We start from the raw sequence: 17,652 nt of genomic DNA on the forward strand, positions 1-17,652 counted from the left end.
ATGTCCGATTGCCAGACAAACCATGAGGTTTCCACATTCGGTACAACCTTACAGAACTTCTCACGGTGTCAGGGTGCGAGTGTCCACTGCAGGGCCCTGTGGTGTGAGGCACCTTCGTGTTGTAGTCATGTGTGTGTGTGCACACAAGTTTCTGCCCGTGTGCATTGTGTGGAGGCCAGAGGTAGATGTTGGGTATCTTTTGCCAAAGCTATCTACTTCATTTTTTGACACAGAGTCCCTTGCTGAACTCAGAATTTGCTGATACCATTAGAACAACTGGACCCCCTCTGCCCGAACCCCACCCCCACCCCGCCATGGCTGGGGTTACAGGCACACACCACTGAGCCCAGCTTCTAATGTGCGTGCCCGCTTGTGCACAAGCACTTTAGCTACTGAGCCATCTCCCCAGCCTGTCCCAGATGTTTTCAAAGGCACATTCCCAAGAATTACCCTCCTGTGCCCCACCACTGACAGATGAGAAGGAAAACACTGTCAAATCCAGTGAGGGGGAAAGACCCTTGCTATCTCTTGTGGAAAGTCAGCAGCCATTGAGGAGTCTCCAGACAAAAGAAAAATATGGGGTTTAGTAAAGGGCGGTAAGTGATCCAATCCATCAAACACAAAATACAAGTGCCACAAATCCCTGTGCGGTCCCACAAGGCGTCCGGAAGACCCACCATCCATCTTGAATGTCAGGGAAGAGCACACGGGACCAAGACAAGTGCTGTCACTGCTTCCTCTCACACGAGGTCTGATGGCCCACAGCGATCCTGCACGTACAGGGGTGGCCACTGCCTCCTGTGAGGCCCACAGGAAGGACATTATCAAGTCGGAGCCTGAGAAGGTCCGGACAGTGAAATGACCGGCTTTGCTGTTTCGTTTGACGAAACAAAGCCACTCTAAATTGCAGGCTCTCTAAGGGGACAAACACTCTTAGAGACCCAAAGGGGGAAGCAGACTTTAAATGTGCTATGTTTAACCTCGTTTAAAAAAAAAAATCAAAGAAAACACAAAACTCTTCACGAGGCCTGCGGGCTTTTAAAACCAGAACAGTTTACATGAAAATATGGATTTTGCTTTTTTACTTCTCTTTAAAAAGAAAGAGACAACGCTGTTAATAAGCAGAAGTACCCTTTAGACTTTAGACAGGGTCGGCCGCGTTACCTCCAGAGTTAGTCTCCGAAGGGCCGCCCCCTGCGCTCTAAATCATGACGTCATGATTGACAGGTCACACGGTGGGAGGCTTGCAGCCATTTGCCTTCTGCCTATGCGCTGGACTTTTATCAGTTAAAACAAACAAGTGAGATTTTTTTATTCGCATTCTTTAAAGAAATAAGATAATATTCAACCTCACGCGGGAGATGACTTTTTTGGTATTAATGAGTCCATTTGCGCTTTTTTAGGAATAGATAAAAAGGTTCATCTATAGGTAAGCTGAAAGGTAAGAGGTTCATCTGCAGCCCGACTCTCCCTAAAGACAAGCAGAATTAGAGAGAAGCAGTGTATTTATGGAAATTCAAATTTTTCCCTGTCAGGAGAATAAATCCAAAAAGATAAATTTTTAGCTTCCACATAAAATGAAGTTATAGTTCTTTGACAAATGATATTCTTTGTTGTCATGACAACGGAGCCTGCTAGAGGTGTGCATCGAGAAGCCTGCCCATAAATCAGATGTTTTAGGAAGGGGCTAAAGCAAACATTTCTAGACTGGTCCCTAGATATACTGCCAAAAATGTAATTATAGACATTTGTATCAGTCTACCGTATAGCGCGGCAGCTCCAATTTCACAAAATGTTAATTAAAAAATCTATTAAATCTCTGCCCCTTGGAGAGAAATTATTATCACACCTAAGGTTGGAAGTCAACGCAGCTCAGTGGCTGTGAAAATTGGGCCGGTGGAGTCAGAAAACGGTGCTGATCTCTACACAGTGTTGGGATGAGGGTTGATTAGATTCTGACTCCCCAGAGAAGAAGAAAGACTGGGGAATCTCATGATGCTTAGAACTCAAATAACATGGAGGAGTAATCAAAGATTTGAGGGCCGGACTAGGAGAGGAAAAAGCTGGAAGGCGGAAGTGAGCGCATCCGGCCCAGAAAGACGAACCATCAGCAGCTTCCGAGGAGGTCAGGAAAAATAGTAATTAGCTTAGAAGTCCGACTTTAGGGGATATTTTCTGAAGACCAAGGTCACAACATTCCACCCCAAGGTCACAGGCAGGTTGCCTGAGGGCACCTGTCCTCAGGCCTGTAACTTTCTTTTCCAAACGCAAGTTGTCCCGACAACACTTGAAAAACCACATTTCACACAAAACCTGGGTTGCTTCTCTTTGGAAATCGGGTGGTGTGAGAAGCAACCCCTGGATTCCAGACAACTGGAGCTGGAACTGAGGTCTGAAAAATGAGGCTCCACGCAGACAGGAGTGTCATTCACATCTCTGGGCCCCGGACTCAGTCCGGGCTCCAAGAAGAGGCAGGACGCAAGGCCGGAAGGATGGATGGATGCACGGGGCGTGGCCATCCCTGCTGGAAGGCTGCCCGGTCGGCTAAGCCACCTGCCTGCTGCTCCTAGCAGCCATTTTCTCTGTTGCTTTCCGCTGTGCTGCGAGGCAGACTATGTACATTACCTCCCCTTGTGAATTTCCACAGGATCTCCTCCTGCTGGCCCCGTGGGTAGGCCACTGAAGAGAGCAGCAGCTCTCTCACAGCCTTCAAAGACTGTTAGGTTCGGTCCCCCAAACTGGAGCTCCTTTAAAGTGTGTCCTCATCACACACGCAGCTAGAAGTGCGACTTATATAAAATGATCTTCCAAGGGCCCTGTGGTTCCTGGGATGACATAGGGGCTTTGGATCTTAGGGACTCCACCGTGTGAAGACACTCGGGTAGTGTGTGTGTTGACAATGGTCTCCGGAAAGATGTTTCCAACATTTATCCGTGGGACCTGTTACGGTGACCTATTCAGAAGGATGTTGCTCTAAAACTGTCCCTAAGCCCAATGACAAATCATCCCTAAAAGAGGAGGAGAAGACAAAGAGTCCCCAAGAAGATGACACGGACACAGAGCAGTGTTGTGACTATGAACGTGTCAGGGAATGCCAACAATTGGCAGCAGCGACCAGAAGCTCAGGGACGCCCTAGATCTTAGAAGAAGCCAACAGCACCAAGACCTCAAGTTCAGCTTCTGATGTCCACAATGGAGAAAGAAGTTTCTAAATGGTATCACCAAGACTGTGACCCTGGGCGATCAATTTGAGGGGACTGCTAGCTACCCATGTGTCAGAAAAGTTCCCCGCAAAACATTGTCCGATTGCCCTTTAAGCAGATTGGTTTCACCTGAGTTCTTAAAACTTTGCCGTTCCCATGACCTCTTAGCTGAGAACGTTCTCATTTCCACTCAAGTCTTTCTGACTGGGGTCCCGCACAGCCTCAGCCACGAACGGTCCCACATCACAGCCAAAGTGATTCAGCTGAGGGGTCACTGAGGCTTCATTCCCCTCATTTGAAGATGGCTTTGTTCTGTGCACGGAGCTCTGTGGTAGCTACATGTCACATATTGTCAGGTGGCTCATCAGACTAGCACCTATTTAGTTCTCCAGGTCACCGGACACCGTAGATATTCACCATCCCCTTTTATGGAAAAGACATCTCAGACACAGAGACTCAAGGCCCATGGTCAGAGGTTTCCTTTGTCTGGATGGCAGGACTCTGACTGGGGCAGAGATGGTGGCGACGGGAAGAGTGGAGTCTGCCTGTGCCTTCAGCACGGGGACCTGAAACAGTGGAGCTGGGTGGGACTGTGTGTGGGAAGTAAACACTTGGATATGGAGAGATGGCTCGGCAGTTGGGACCATTGGTTGCTCCTGTAAGAGGACCTGGGTTCAGTTCCCAGAACCCACAGAGTGACTCACAACCGTTTGTAACTTTCCTGATGCCTGATTCTGACACCTGCAGACACCAGAAACTCACATGGTGCACCGACCCACAGGCAGGCAAGATGCTCATGGACATAAATAGGCCAATCTGCTAAAACTGTCAATCAATGTACTTGGAGTTGATCTGCTCCATTTGCAAACAGCTGCACCAAGTACATACGAATGCTCTGGTCTGCACTTAGTTCTACACCTCAGGAAGTCGGTGTGGGATCAGTGAATGGACACATGGAAAGAAGAGGGTCAGAAGAGGAGCTTCACTCCCAAATGCAGGTGTCATGGAGAAAATGGACGGATTGGGGAGTGGGGAAAGTGGGAGAGGTTTGAGGGACATCAGAAAAGAAACGTGGGCTGGAGTTGAGGGAGAGTAAGCCATCTCAGCTAATCCAGAAAAGTGGATTAGCAGACACTCGGTTGGCAGACAATGGTGCATCTCTGGCCTCACGTGGACTCCTCCCAGGGAAATTGGTTGGCAGCTAGATGGGAGAACTTTCACTTACATATTGAAGAGGTTTAAACTCAGAAGCTGCTAGCACGCTTGGGAAACTCCATGTCAGATGTGGAGATTGCTAATCTCCATGGCCAGATGACCTCATCACAAGGTCAGCACTGGGGTACACAACCCAAAGAAACAGTGCTTGAACTGGGGTAGGAGGCACAGAGAAACAGTGCTAGGATCATAGATTTGACATTCCAAGCTCAGAGAAGCAGCCAAGAATGGAGTTATCACGAGCTTTCTTGGGAGTCTATGCAGGGCTGTCCGGAGTGTGAATGGCCTTATGGACTCTTTTAGGTCCCACTGGGTTCCCCCTGCCTCCCTCCAGTTTCCAGGGTGCCCTCTCTTTACACTCACACAACTGCAGAGGGTAAGAGTCTGTGGCTAACAACCAATAGTCAGGGTCCAGAATGATCTGAGTCTGTGTGTTTATCTCATTACAAAGCCGATCGTTCAGTTGGTGGAGGGTTCACTCAAAGCCCTAAGTTCCAGCACTAGCAGTGCATAAAGCAAGCATTGGGAAGTAGATACAGAAGATTAGGAGTTCAAGGTCACCTCCAGGTACATGGCATACTGGAGGCCAGTCTGAGCTACATGCGGTCCTTGAAGAAGAAGGAGGAGGGAGAAGAGGGAAGGAGAAGGAAGGACGAGGATGAGGAGGAAGAGGAAGAGGAAGAGGAAGAAAAGAATGGGAAGAAGAGGAAGAAGAGGAGGAAAAGGGGAAGAGGAAGAGGAGGCGGAAAAGGGAAAGAGGAAGAGGAGAAAGAGGAGGAGGAGAAGGAGAAAAAAGAGGAGGAAGAAGAGGAGGAGGAGAAGGGTAAGAGGAGGAAGAAGAGGAGGAGGAGAAAAAGAAGAGGAGGAAGAGGAGGAGGGGAAGAGGAGGAGGGGAAGAGGAAGAAGAGGAAGAGGAGGAGGAGGAAGAAGAAGGAGGAGGAGGATGAGGAAGAAGAAGGGGAGGAGGAGGGAAGGAAGAGGAGGAGGAGGAGGAGGAGGAGGAGGAAGAGGAGGAGGAGGAGGAGGAGGAGGAGGAGGAGGAGCACCAGAAAAGACACTGGCACATACTGGTTACAAATTCAGATGCCACAGCCAGTTGTTATCCTAGGGGCTTTGGAAAGTCATGAATTTCTGGGTTGGGGCTGTGTTTAATCCCTCAATCCCACCATTACAGTGTTGCATGCCCTGCCCATGACCAAGGCACGCTTGTGCACCTTTTCTGCCCTAGAGCCATACAGCTGTCCTATGGCAACACACAGCTTCTGTCAGGCAAGCACCCAGACGTAAAGACAAACCCCTAGCTAAGGACACCTCGAGAGGCAGCCTATATCCCACATCTATATGACTCAGATGGTCGGTCAGGTAGCACTGAGCCTAAAGGACACGGGCTCACAACAACCCTGATTTGGCATAAAGACTGTTTTGTTTGGCTGCTGGGGATTTAAAAAAAAATATCATGGGCCTAGAAAACGTCTAGAAACTGGGAAATCTCACACCAAATCCCAGATCTCCCTTCAGCTTGGAAAAAATTTGAATTTAGTTTCCCTAAGCCTGTATCCCAATACAGAAATTAGGGTTGGGGCTGGAATAACTCTGTCCTATGCACTGAACCAGGCTTTACCAGTCATCTACATATGCATGCCCAGGGTCTCTCCAAGTCCCTGAAGCTCTTTGAATCTACGGCCAACACTCGAGCATATAGAAAGCATTCGATCTAGTTTATAGACTCCGAGTGAGGCATTGCTTCTGTTTAAAACAATCCTCTGGAGGGAGTCTGCTGCAGAGCAGGGCAGGGTTATTGTCTAAGAAGATGTATAGCTCTGTTGTCCGTCTCTTTCACCCACCTGGCAAGGTATCGGTGATATATATCTCCATAGACACGCTCCTGAAAGAATACGAATCAATAGCAAGGCAGCTTCGATAGGAAACCCGTCTGACGAGAAACACACAGTGAAAGAAAGCACTTGTGGTTTCAGCACCGAGGCAAGCAAAACAGAGACATCTCTCAGTGTGCTAGCCATACCAGGGTATTGCTAGAGCTGTGGGTGGATACAGCTCAAAACTGGCATCTCAGTCAAATGGACGGCTTTTCCAAACTGCATGTGTGCTACGGAATGGCTTTGGTTGGAGCTCTTGTAAGCACTGAATTTGACGGTGGATCGCCGAAGGAAGCAGGGGTTCCCCAGCACACCCGGGACCAGTGGTCCAATACAGAAGATTCAGGTGCTGTCCTGAGGGCATGTGTGCTTTGCGTGAGACACAAGAGCTGTAGGTAACTAGCTCGTCTGTGAAGCAGAGCTCAGAGAAGTCAGCGTCTTCAACAGAAGAGCCTCAAGGGCATCTCTCACAGGTCCCAGTAACGGAACAACCATCTATCCCTTCTCCACGGAGGCTGAGCTCTCCTCAGGCCGCTTCAATGCCAGTAACTACGAGGGACAGGGAAAAGAGAGAAGGGCTATCCTGGGAAACAAGGATCTCCTCAGTCGACTCATTTGTGGCTCAAAAACTCTTCAACTGTCCTGGAGATACTGCCTGAGGGAAGGCCACCCAGTGGTTTAACCCGCTATGCCCCCATAGACTCTGTGGGGCTTTCCCAGTTTGCACTCTGAGCCTCCTACAGATCTCTCTGGCTTCCCACTCTCCACCTCCCGCAACTTTCTCACAGTGAAAACAAAATCCTAAGGGATCCAACTGTTATCTTGGTATCAGCCTCAAAGGTGTCCCGTTTTGCTCTTTGAAAGTATTCATTATCAGGTCAGCTGTAGTGGTTCATACCCTCCAATCCCAGCATGCTTGACGGGGAGGCTATGAGCTACAAGCTATCCTGGGCTTCAGAGTGAGACCAAAACAAAAACAAAAGGCAATAAAGAGTAAGAAATGCCCATTGTGTGTGCTCAGCAAATCTGTCTGCTCGGCTCAGCAAATCTGTCTACTCGGCCCATCACAGAGGCCCCGCCCCATCACGGAGGCCCCGCCCCATCACGGAGGCTCCTCCTCATCACAGAGGCTCCACCTCATTTCCGAGGCCCCCTGCTTTAACCTGCTCACTACAACCCCCAGAGGAACACTCCCCTAAAGAGAAAACAAGTGGGTGAGTTGGCCTCACAGAACTGAGGACGGGATTAAGAGGAGGAAGAGGAAAAGAGGGGTGAGGAGAAGAGGGAGAGGAAGACAATCTCTTAGTTGTTTCTCCAAGAGAATGGGGCTGGAGGGAGCTCATCTCCTGTTCGTGCCTTTTAAGAAAGCTCTCTGAGAGACTGTCTTCTGTTTTCAAACCGGCAGGCGTGTAGGAGGTGGTAGATAGTCCTGAGAGGACTTCTGATCAGTAAGTCCTTTGTGACCACAATGAAGGCTGCAGAGTTGTCCCTCTCTGTCTTAACCCTCAACATTCCCAGTGTTTCATTGTTTTTGTTGGGCGACACCGAATGGAAAGCGGACTTTTTGTATGAAATGTGTCTCTCGTGCCAAGGTGCAAGGGTTAACGTTGAAAAGAAGTCTTCGGCTGGTTATTTCATAACTCAGATCAAGATAGGGAAGGGAGACGAAATCGGCAGCACCGTTTCTAAGCCCTGGGAAGTGGAAGTCTCCAAGGTGCCATAAATAAGGACCAGAGTATCTGCCAAGTCAGAGGGCTTGCCAAGTTTGAAATCCACTCAATCTCGACATTTTGGAACCCAGAACAGAATACCAACCTTGTGGGATTTATAATATTTTCTTCTCAGCAAGATTTCTTGCTATTTATAAGAAAGTAAAAACAAAAAGTTAAAAAAAAAAAGAAAGAAAGAAAAAGAAAATATGACATGGGAAGGTTTTTAATTTTTTTTTTAACCATCTGGGAGCATTATGAGCAGTGAGCACTGTGAAGATAATTAGGTGGAATGATCTATGCACCGCTATTAAATCCAATGTCATCAAAGAAAACTGAGTATGTGGTGCTGCGTGTATGTACGTGTGTGTGTGCACACGCCAGTGTGCATGTGTCCCCCCTCTCTCCCCCCCTACACACAGACCACCACCACCCATGATTCCATCCAACTGAATTTAAAAGTTTTAATTCATAAAAAAAAGTAGAGAAAAGATGAAGAAGTATACTTGGGATGCGGGTGCTGGATAGAAACGGAATAAGAGTTAAATAGAGAAAATATATTTCCTAAGGAAGCTCAAGGTGTGGGGGAAGGAAATAAGCTGAGAGGGTAGAGGCACCTAAGGTTATGGGGAAGTAAGAGGGACTCAGTCACCAAATGGTGAGCGGAGGTTTCAGCTCTCTGAGAGGGGGTGGGGACAGAGCAGGGCTTCGGCTTTGGACTACAGACAGCCTCACCTGGGCTCTAACAAGTTCCCTTGCATCCTGAGTTGTTTCCTCTCGTGTGTAAATTATGGAAACCAAAGCAGCAGATTATGGACATCACACAGACTGTCACCCCCTGAGGACAAGGGTGGCACACCTGCTTGGTGGACTCTGGTGTCACCAAAGGGCGAACTCAGTGTCTCACGTGACCTTTGACACAGCAAATCACCCTAAATCTTGAATAGCCCGGATGTAACAATCAAAGGAAGAACTCAGCGTGTGTTCCACTCACTGCCTCCCACTGAGACACACAGCAGCTTAAACAAGATACAGGCACCCAGAGGAGAGGAGTCAGCGAGTTAGGGGACAAGATCAGCTCCAGCAATGGCTGAATACTAGAAGACCCAAGCCCGGGAAAGGCTGGAGCAATGGAGCAACAACAGGCCTCTGGACTGTTGGACTGGACTGTGGTAGATTCTTCCACACAGAGAACGTGCCAGGCATGTCCAGCCGTCCTTCCGTACTCAGACCTGCGGACTTGCCCACTGCTCAGACGCGGGAGGGCAACACGTGGTGGATGTGGAATTAAACAGAGCACTCAGTCACGTGCTTCGACACGTGATGGAGAGGCTACGGGGCTGCCCCAAATCAAGGGCCCCAAGGAGTCTTTCGTGAAGTCTGAAGCATCTTAGGATGCGTTTCGGTCTCCGCTGGAAGGCAGAATGGTGTTTACCCGCTGACACGGGGCGTTGGCTGAAGCTGCACAAACTTACCTGAGAACGAGTTCTGTTCTCCGCAGCGAACCGCACAGCCTGTGTTTTTATTTAACGGTGCTTCAGAACTGATTACAGTTTGATGAGGATTATTAAAAAGAGATAAAAAGAGGAGAAAAATAAATACAGGAGTTGTTTCTTCGTCCCCTCTTGGAAACATAATAAAAGTATCAGGAAGAGGGGAAAAGCTTACTGCTCCTTAAGTTTGTGGTTGGGCAGAGATTTTAATCCAGTAAACGCAGGCTCCGAGATCTTGTGGCATGTGAGATGGACTTGACCAAATGACTGGAAAATTAGCATATGCCCTTGGCAGTCGCTCCCCATCCTGGGCTGCCAGAAGCCGGTGGGGGAGGACTCCATGTGACTACACGCTGGGAGGCTGCTCTGCCGAGGCCAAGGCCAACTCAGGCCTTTGTGAGACTTTGTTCTGCTGTCTGGATTCTGTGCACGGAGGTAGCTGGGTATGTCCTTTAACATCCCGTCCCCCCACACCCTAGCCCTACCCTGGGGATCTCTCTCAGGATCACTCATTAGTGAAACAACCCCAGGGGGATGAAAAGGACAGAAAATCAAGAGCGATGAGCAGAGGCACTCGGTGACTTCGGTCAGCACTACAGATCCGCCATTGTACAATGCGCAGTGCAATCTTGGTCTGGGTTCTCATGAGGCGATTGGGACCAAAACCTCCTGACACAACCTGCTTCCTAAGGTCAAAGGTGAAAAGCAGGTGCTGGTGTTAACCACCAGGCCCCACATTCACACGCCAAGATCTGCAAGGGCTTCTGTGGTGACACAAACACCCGAGGACTTCCTGAGACTGGGAGCAGACACCTCGGTGACTGATTAACCTGACAACACACCGTGGTCAAGAGTAACCTCTGCTCAATGACCAGGGCGGAAGGATAAGCATGCTAAACTATGGAAAGTGTACTGAGGGGTAAGTTCCGTAGAGCTGTGAGGAGACCTCCTAGGAAGCCCGTGGAACACTGCTTGGCACATATTTGCAAACTCAATACCCTTAACTGTCATCAGCATTAAACCCTGAGTGGACTCCCTTCCTTTGATTGTGAGGTAAATTTACCCCAAGTTACACAACTCACACAGTACCAACGACCCCTTCAGGGTGATCGGAAGGTAGTTGTAGGCTCAAATAAATCCAAGGTGCAGTCGTTTAAATCTTATTTTGGGCCTGTGGCCAACGTGGGAAATGAGGACGGGAAGGTCTGAAGAGCCTGTAGTGGAGGCTAAGGGACACGACGTGTGGGCTGTCCCCCACCCTAGCTGTCATGTCTCTCCAGTTACTGCTGTCCGTGTGGTCTCAGTCCTGGGCCATATAAGCTGCTCTCTGCCTCTGACACGAGTCGCTCAGTGAATGAACTGGCAGGACACTGTGTGCCCTCTTGCTGGGGTAAAACGTCAGAAGTATTTTCTAAAGAATATAAAAGTTTAGTTGGAAAAAAAAAAAACCCACGAAGCTTCTTTACTGCCTTTTAACCAATGGAGGTGATTCTAATGTAAGAACCATAAACCATGCCTCCTGTATGTGTAGTTCTTACTGATGGAAATTCTCAAAGCTGTCCCCAGGCAATGACTTGTTCTAGAGCCCGCAGCAGGTGGGACTCCCCTAAACTCCTTATTGACATGTCTCAGCCCCCAATACCTTCAGCCTCCCCAACCCAACAATGACACAGGGGCCATATGTGTTTGGGGGGACCGCGTGATCTACAGAGAACACAGGACACATGGAGATGAATTATAAAACTTTATTGGCTTGTTAAAGAAATGGATGAATTCAGCAAGTACATTTATAGTCTAGCCACATTGTTAAAACAGCACTTAAAAGTAAAATCTCTTTAAAAAGAGAGGGAAGGATGCATTGTTTACAGGAAATGTGGAAAAAGAGACTTGAAAACCCAGAATATTATAGGGGGAAAAAGGCACAAAAGTGAGTCATGAGCTGCCCCTGGATTCCAGCAGATGGATCTGGACCCGACAGGGATGAAACCCGGGGATGTGTCTTTCTCGAGAATTTCTGGCTACTTCATATTTGTGAGTTCACCGATGCATTGGCTAACTTAAGCTGGTGAGAGGATTCTGGTTCTTTGCTTCTTGTACCTTTTTCTCCCCCCACGGAAGCGAAGGCTCTGAACACAGAGAGTGGTTTGTAGTGTGGGGTTGGGAGTTGCCTCCCTATCGCTGGGTAGCCTGAAGCATGAGTCCAGACTAGACGTGTGAGGGGAATGATCTATGCTGTGCTCGAATAGCTGGGAGGTCCCTTTGTCCCTGAGACCAGAACGGGGGAAAATGGTTATCCGCACTGGGAAGCTGCCTCTCAAGTAGAAACTGCCAGATAACTTTCTGGGCTGGGAATTCTGTCAACTTAACTGAAGCCTGGCAGCATCCGCCCCAAAGCAATTTAAATTCGGGAGAGTCCTGGGCTGTCCCAGGTGCCCTTAGGTAAACTTGACAGACTGCTGAGTACTGAGGGATGCGAGCGAGAGGGGCAGAATGTTCTCAGTGGCAACTTCTGCTCCAGGTTCCTTGCAGTCAGATCTGCTGAGCTACAGGATCCCAGGAGCTCTGTCATCACAAAGCAGAGGGGCTGGTGCAGCCCACACAGCTGGAGGAAGCCACCTCTAGAGCTCCCTGTTGTATGGAATAGCTCCCCTTCAACAGAGCCCTCCCCGTGAATCTCCAGTCTAGACCAAACAAGAGGAAGTGGGTTTCAATTAGAGTGTGAACGAATGAGATCAAAGCAGAGGGAGGGATTCTAGACAGCATGCATCAAAGCAGGTGGAGGTGTGAATCACCCCCTCATGGGGAGAAGTCAGCACGGGCTTGGGCTTGAGATTCTAGTTTGCGAGAGGGAGAAAGAAGCTGAGTGTGTTATAATTAGGCGAAGCGGCCAGCAAAACCAGAAAACATTCTCGGTCTCATAGGGTCTCGTTCTCATAGGGTCTCATTCTCAGTCATGGGGTCGGTTTAGAGAGCTGGGATGGGGGAGGGGAGCAGGAGTAAGTAAGCGCCCTGCCCTGGGCTCTTGTGTCCAGCATGCCCTGAAGCTGCATTTCGGTCACCTGCTCTCTCTCGGCCAGTTACTCTGCAAGCCGCTGTGTAAGTTTCAAGACTAGCCATTCTGAGCTTAGTCCAGGACCCTGAAGAGGAGAGGGCCGAGATGAAGACAGAATGTGCTGGTTCTCTTTGCTGGGTATGGGGGTGGGGAGCTGTTGAGACTGGAGAAGTGGGAAGTGGAACTGTTGAACTGATCCTAACACATACTGGGGTCCATGTCTCCTGCTGGGAGACAGCCCTCTTCAGCCTTAGGACTGTCTGTATGTTGGCTGATATCTTGTGGTGTCAGAAGGTGTTTCTCACTCCATCTCAGCTGCCTGAGAGAGCCTCAGAGACCCAACCACAGTGGGTCAACAAGCCAAGGAACCATATCTCTTTGAGGTGATGTTTTCTAGCTACCCAGGGTCATCAGCCTACTAAGGACACCATGAAGATGGGACAGGGGGGATTTTTTTTCATCTCGTTCTGCTCTCTAAAGAGTCCAGAAGACATGGAGCTTGGAGAAAAGGGAAAGAACAGAGGAAAGTACTTACTAGGATCCAGAATAGCTCTGTGCTTGGAGAATGGAGAGAAGACAAGACTGTAAGAACAAGCCATCAAGGTGACAGGGCCTGAGGTCCCAGCTAGGTGGGAGGCACAGGGTGACAGACAGTCCTGAGTCTTCAGGCTGCTGAAGTTCATGGCAGAACTTGCTTAGGTGCGGCTGTCAGGGGTAGGCAGGGAGAACGAGAGCTCGCAGGGAAAGACAGACAGATACAGTTGGGGAACAATGGCTCTCTCTAAGACAGAAGGAACAGACTGGCGGCCCATAGGCAGGCTTTGTTGGCCTACATAATGTTTTAAAAATAACCGTGCCAACTTTTTAAAAATAGGAATATTTCATGTAAAAAATCCAGGTTCCACATATTCCTTAGAGAATAAGATTCGGAGACGTGGGTCCTCATCCCCTGGGACAGGGGACACGGTTGGCTGCCTGACAGCTGCTCCTGGGGTTTAGGCAGGTGCTGGCTCACCTGGCCCACTGTGTGTGTAGGACACTTGCCTGGCACAGCAGTGCCGATTCCTGTCAGAGATCCACAGACCTAGCTCCAGCGAAAAAAGGAGTTTCCCTTCTCCCTTCCCGATGCTGTAAAAATAAAATTCACGCCATTGTGAATCCTCAAAGAGCAGATTTCTTCTTGGGGGGGATCAAAGAAAGCCAAGGATAATAGGAAGACCATGGGAAAGAAAAGCCGTGTTGCTGACGGCAGTCCTGGGGGCTTAAAAAAAATAAGAGGAAAGGCAAAGAAAACAGGAGCCTCGAGAAACAACCTTCTAAAAGCCCGCTGCGCTCTCCGTCCCTGGAAGATGCCCAGTGGCATTGGATGCTAAATCTCCTTATCTGCCCACCTCTTTATATCTCAAAATAAAAAGATTACCCTACATTTCTTCTCGCTGTTAACTGGGATCACTGCCCTTTTTCTTTCTTTCTCTCTGGTCTGAGAAACTTATAAAATAATCTTTAAATAATCCGTAATCCTCTTGTGGCTCCATGGAATAAAATAGAAGCTTAAATTGTTGGAGGGGTTGGGGTTTTTTTGTTTGTTTGTTTTGTTTTGGGGGATTTTTTTCTTTTCCTTTGGTGTCAAATGGCCAATACTTAAGAGGTTTGCCACACTGAGCCCCTGGCTGGCTGGCAGTTTGAATGTCATTTTCCTTTCAGGGGTCAAGATTTCTGCTATTAGCTGGCCTCTTGGTAAGTCAACACCTTTGGGAAAGACAGAAATCTCAGTAGTGACAGGAGCTGTCACTTATCTGCAGCAAACCGGGAGCCCTCTGTGCTGAGACCCACCGTGCACCCGGAGACAAAGCCTCTGAGAGGTCAGTGGGAGTGACTGGCCCTCTCAGGCACAGCGTGGACGGCCAACGCAAACACTACGATCCACAGCCTTACAAAAATACTACAGTATTTGCCTTCTGTCAAGCGAGGCCTAAATGGGTTCTGGTTTATTAAGATTGATGAACCTGCTTTCCGGAGGATTCGAACTAGTTCCCAAACACGCTGGGACTGTTAAGAGAAAAACCTATAAATCCCTAAAGATAAACTACCTTTTCAGAAAGGAATGTTAATAAGTTTCCACTCTAGCTATGCTCTAGGTGTGACAGAGCTGTGTGGTTTTTAAATGAAATATCCCAGCCTGGCTGTGAAGGGGAGCTCAAGGGAGGGTGAGGGAATGGACAAAGTTGCCACTTGGTGCGGATAGGACAGATCCCACAAAGGCCATGACAAAGTGAACGAGAGAGAGGGGCTCGGGTCAGAATCAAGTGGGGAGTGGTTGGGGGCCATGGGGATTGCTAGCGGGGAGGCCGTGCTCCCAGCGAGGAGAAGGGACACTATAAAGCACATATTTATTAGCTGCCCGCAACCTCTTTGCTGCTGGGTCAGGACACAGCGGTAGGGCAGCATGCTCCAGGGACTATCTTTAGACTGCTCTCCCGCTCACAGCCAGCCTGCAGCTCAGCTTGCAGGCCTATTCACACTGGAGAAACTGCAGCTCTGTAATTCAAACAGCATGAGATGTGAGGCCCTTCTTGCTAGGCAAAGTTCTAAAGGGCAGGTGGTTCCCAGAGAGCAATGGGAAGGGTCAAGATTTTAATTCCCTATATGCATAAACCCTACCATTGGTTATTCTCAGAGCGTGGTTGGTTCAAGTCCACACTCCTGGCCACACAGTCCTTGGTGCGGCTCCATCCTACCTGCCGCATAGACTTTAAAGCAACCGTTAGCTTTATGTGCTCTGACACTTAAGGTAAGAGTTTGGGTCTTTGCTGCCAGCAAAACAAAGAACCTAGAAATGGCACCACAAATGTGCCCTTGACTCTGTTAGTCGTTAGGTTGTAGGTGGAATCGCAGACGTCAGCATGGGTTAGAGAACAGAAAATGTTGCTGAAATGGTTGTTATGTGTGGATTAGACTTTTAGTGTGCGCTAAGTCCTAGCTATGACTTTAGATAGATGATAGACAGACAGACAGACAGACAGACAGATAGATAGATAGATATAGATGATAGATAGAAGATAGATAGATAGATAGATAGATAGATAGACAGACAGACAGACAGACAGACAGATGATAGGTAGATAGATGACAGATAGATAGATAGATAGATAGATAGATAGATAGATAGATAGATAATAGATAGATGATAGATGATAGGTGCATAGTTTTTAATTTGCAAATCACCTTTAATAAACAGAAGCAATTAATGTCAGCACATTTCCCATATAGTCAAACAGCACATTTTTCATTAGAGAGGCACAATCCAATGAGATTTCACTTTGATTCTATATTTGAGCTATCGTAAGAACAAAAGATGAATCTAAGTGTGTTCTTCCGCTGCTTCTCAGCTGCCTGACCCCTGCCTCTGCCTTGGGGTTCCCCAGTCACAGCTCACAACAAGCAGGCTGCGGACATCTTTGGAGAACACCCATTTCCACCAGACACCCCCAAATAAGCAGCACTTCCTGGGATAGGCAACAGTAGTCCCAGGAGTTCAGCTCACGGGGCGCCAAGCACCAAGCAGCACAGCCCCAGCCTCGTCTTTCCTTTATCTCAGCTACCCATCCAGGGGGATCTTATGAAACAAAACAAAACCTAAAAGAAACACAAAATGAAACGTAAGTCATGCTCAAAAGAAAAATAAAACAACAGAAATTCACATGCAAACACAGTGACTTTAAAAAGAACATACTGAAGGGAAATAAAACAGCATGGAACATGGTTTCAAAAGCAAGGCAACACAATAATAACACAAACCGGGATAACGTCACGGGACCGAGCAGCTTAGTCTCAAACCCAAGACCAATTTATGTGATACACGAGATGGGAGGAAGCAGTGCAAACAATTTCTGCCCCCAGATCTGCTCATAATCCTATCAGACATTAGCGGCTTAATGTAAGGAGGAGAAATGTGCACACGGTATAAACAATCCTCGGAGAATTTGTAAACACTTTCTTATGAGGGTAAATTGGATTCAGCAACAACTCTCTACTCAACCCTCAATTCTCTTCTCTTTCTTAATTTCATCAAACTATTTCAGAGTAACTGACTCATTGTTCAATAACTGAGCCAAAACCTAGATGGCTTTAAGTCATAAAATGTTGGGCAACACAGCAGTCTAGATAGTTCTCAGCAGTTCTAAATGCACCTAAAGTTAAGTATGTACCATACTGTGAATATGATACGCACATAAGTGCACTGTTCATTACAGGACCTAACATGTATCACTGGAGCATGGAAAGCATTGCCTATTGTGATATATGACACAGAAGAGTCACAGTAATATGTCTATACTATATATGCCATTGATTATTAGCTACTAGAGAACAACTGTTGAACACAGGTGGAAATGCCAACCCTATAACAGATGATACAAGATGAGAATGTTGAGTTCCTAGACTTCAGGCCTGTCATTGCTCTATGGATGGAGAATGGATGTGTACAGTATTAAACATCTAGCATTCTCCGTGCCAGGTTCCCTTTCAAAGGCTGTGCTCCGATTATCCCGTTGAATTTCCCAGTGCGACGAGTTCTCCTGGCACGTCCTCTTTACTGATGAGGGAGCTGAGGCCTAAAGTTAGGCAATTTCCCCAAGGCCCTGCAGCTCTAGCCCAGCCCAGGAGTTCTGACTCCACACCACCGTGTAAGAAAGCCCCAAGAGTTCCCTCTGAACACAGCTGTGGGAGGCCCGGACGAACATCACGAGTTCTAGTAAACTCTATGTGTTCTTTACACGACTCCTCATCAGATTCTCCAGTGGCCAAGAAGACAATACCTCACTAGAGGCCCTCAAGATGTTTCCAAGCTCATCCCTGGAAGAATCCCCAAAGCCCGGCCCTCAGACACTCTGCCTTTCTCTAGTAGGTCTGGTCTGCCTCCAGAACAATGACTACCACAACAGGTGAGCGGCATTTTTTTACGGTGCTGCTGAAGAGTCTGTAGCTTAATTTCTGTGGCACTCATTGCCCCTGCCCTTCCCGTGGAGAAAGGGCTGAGTACGGACATCAGGCGTCCTTCATAGGTTTAGTCACCTGCGACCCTGAGGAGGTGGGGGGCAGTGT

The 17,652-nt window shown here is 48.2% G+C and overlaps 1 protein-coding gene across 5 annotated transcripts in view; it reads right to left on the bottom strand.

Moving 5' to 3' along the window:
- The window catches only part of Ntrk2 (neurotrophic receptor tyrosine kinase 2), a 314,316-nt gene that overhangs the window by 170,858 nt on the left and 125,806 nt on the right, over positions 1–17,652 (bottom strand). The window contains exon 13 of one of the 5 annotated variants that reach the window (XM_032885282.1): positions 11,228–16,185. The exons of the other annotated variants lie outside the window; for them this stretch is intronic. Within the exon in view, the coding sequence (XP_032741173.1) occupies positions 16,148–16,185 (38 nt within the window). The 3' untranslated portion in view covers positions 11,228–16,147. Of the gene's footprint in view, positions 1–11,227; positions 16,186–17,652 lie in introns of those variants that run through there. 5 annotated transcript variants of the gene reach the window in all.

The sequence above is a fragment of the Rattus rattus genome, chromosome 14 (genome assembly GCF_011064425.1).
Source record: "Rattus rattus isolate New Zealand chromosome 14, Rrattus_CSIRO_v1, whole genome shotgun sequence".
Classification (NCBI taxonomy): Eukaryota; Metazoa; Chordata; class Mammalia; order Rodentia; family Muridae; genus Rattus; species Rattus rattus.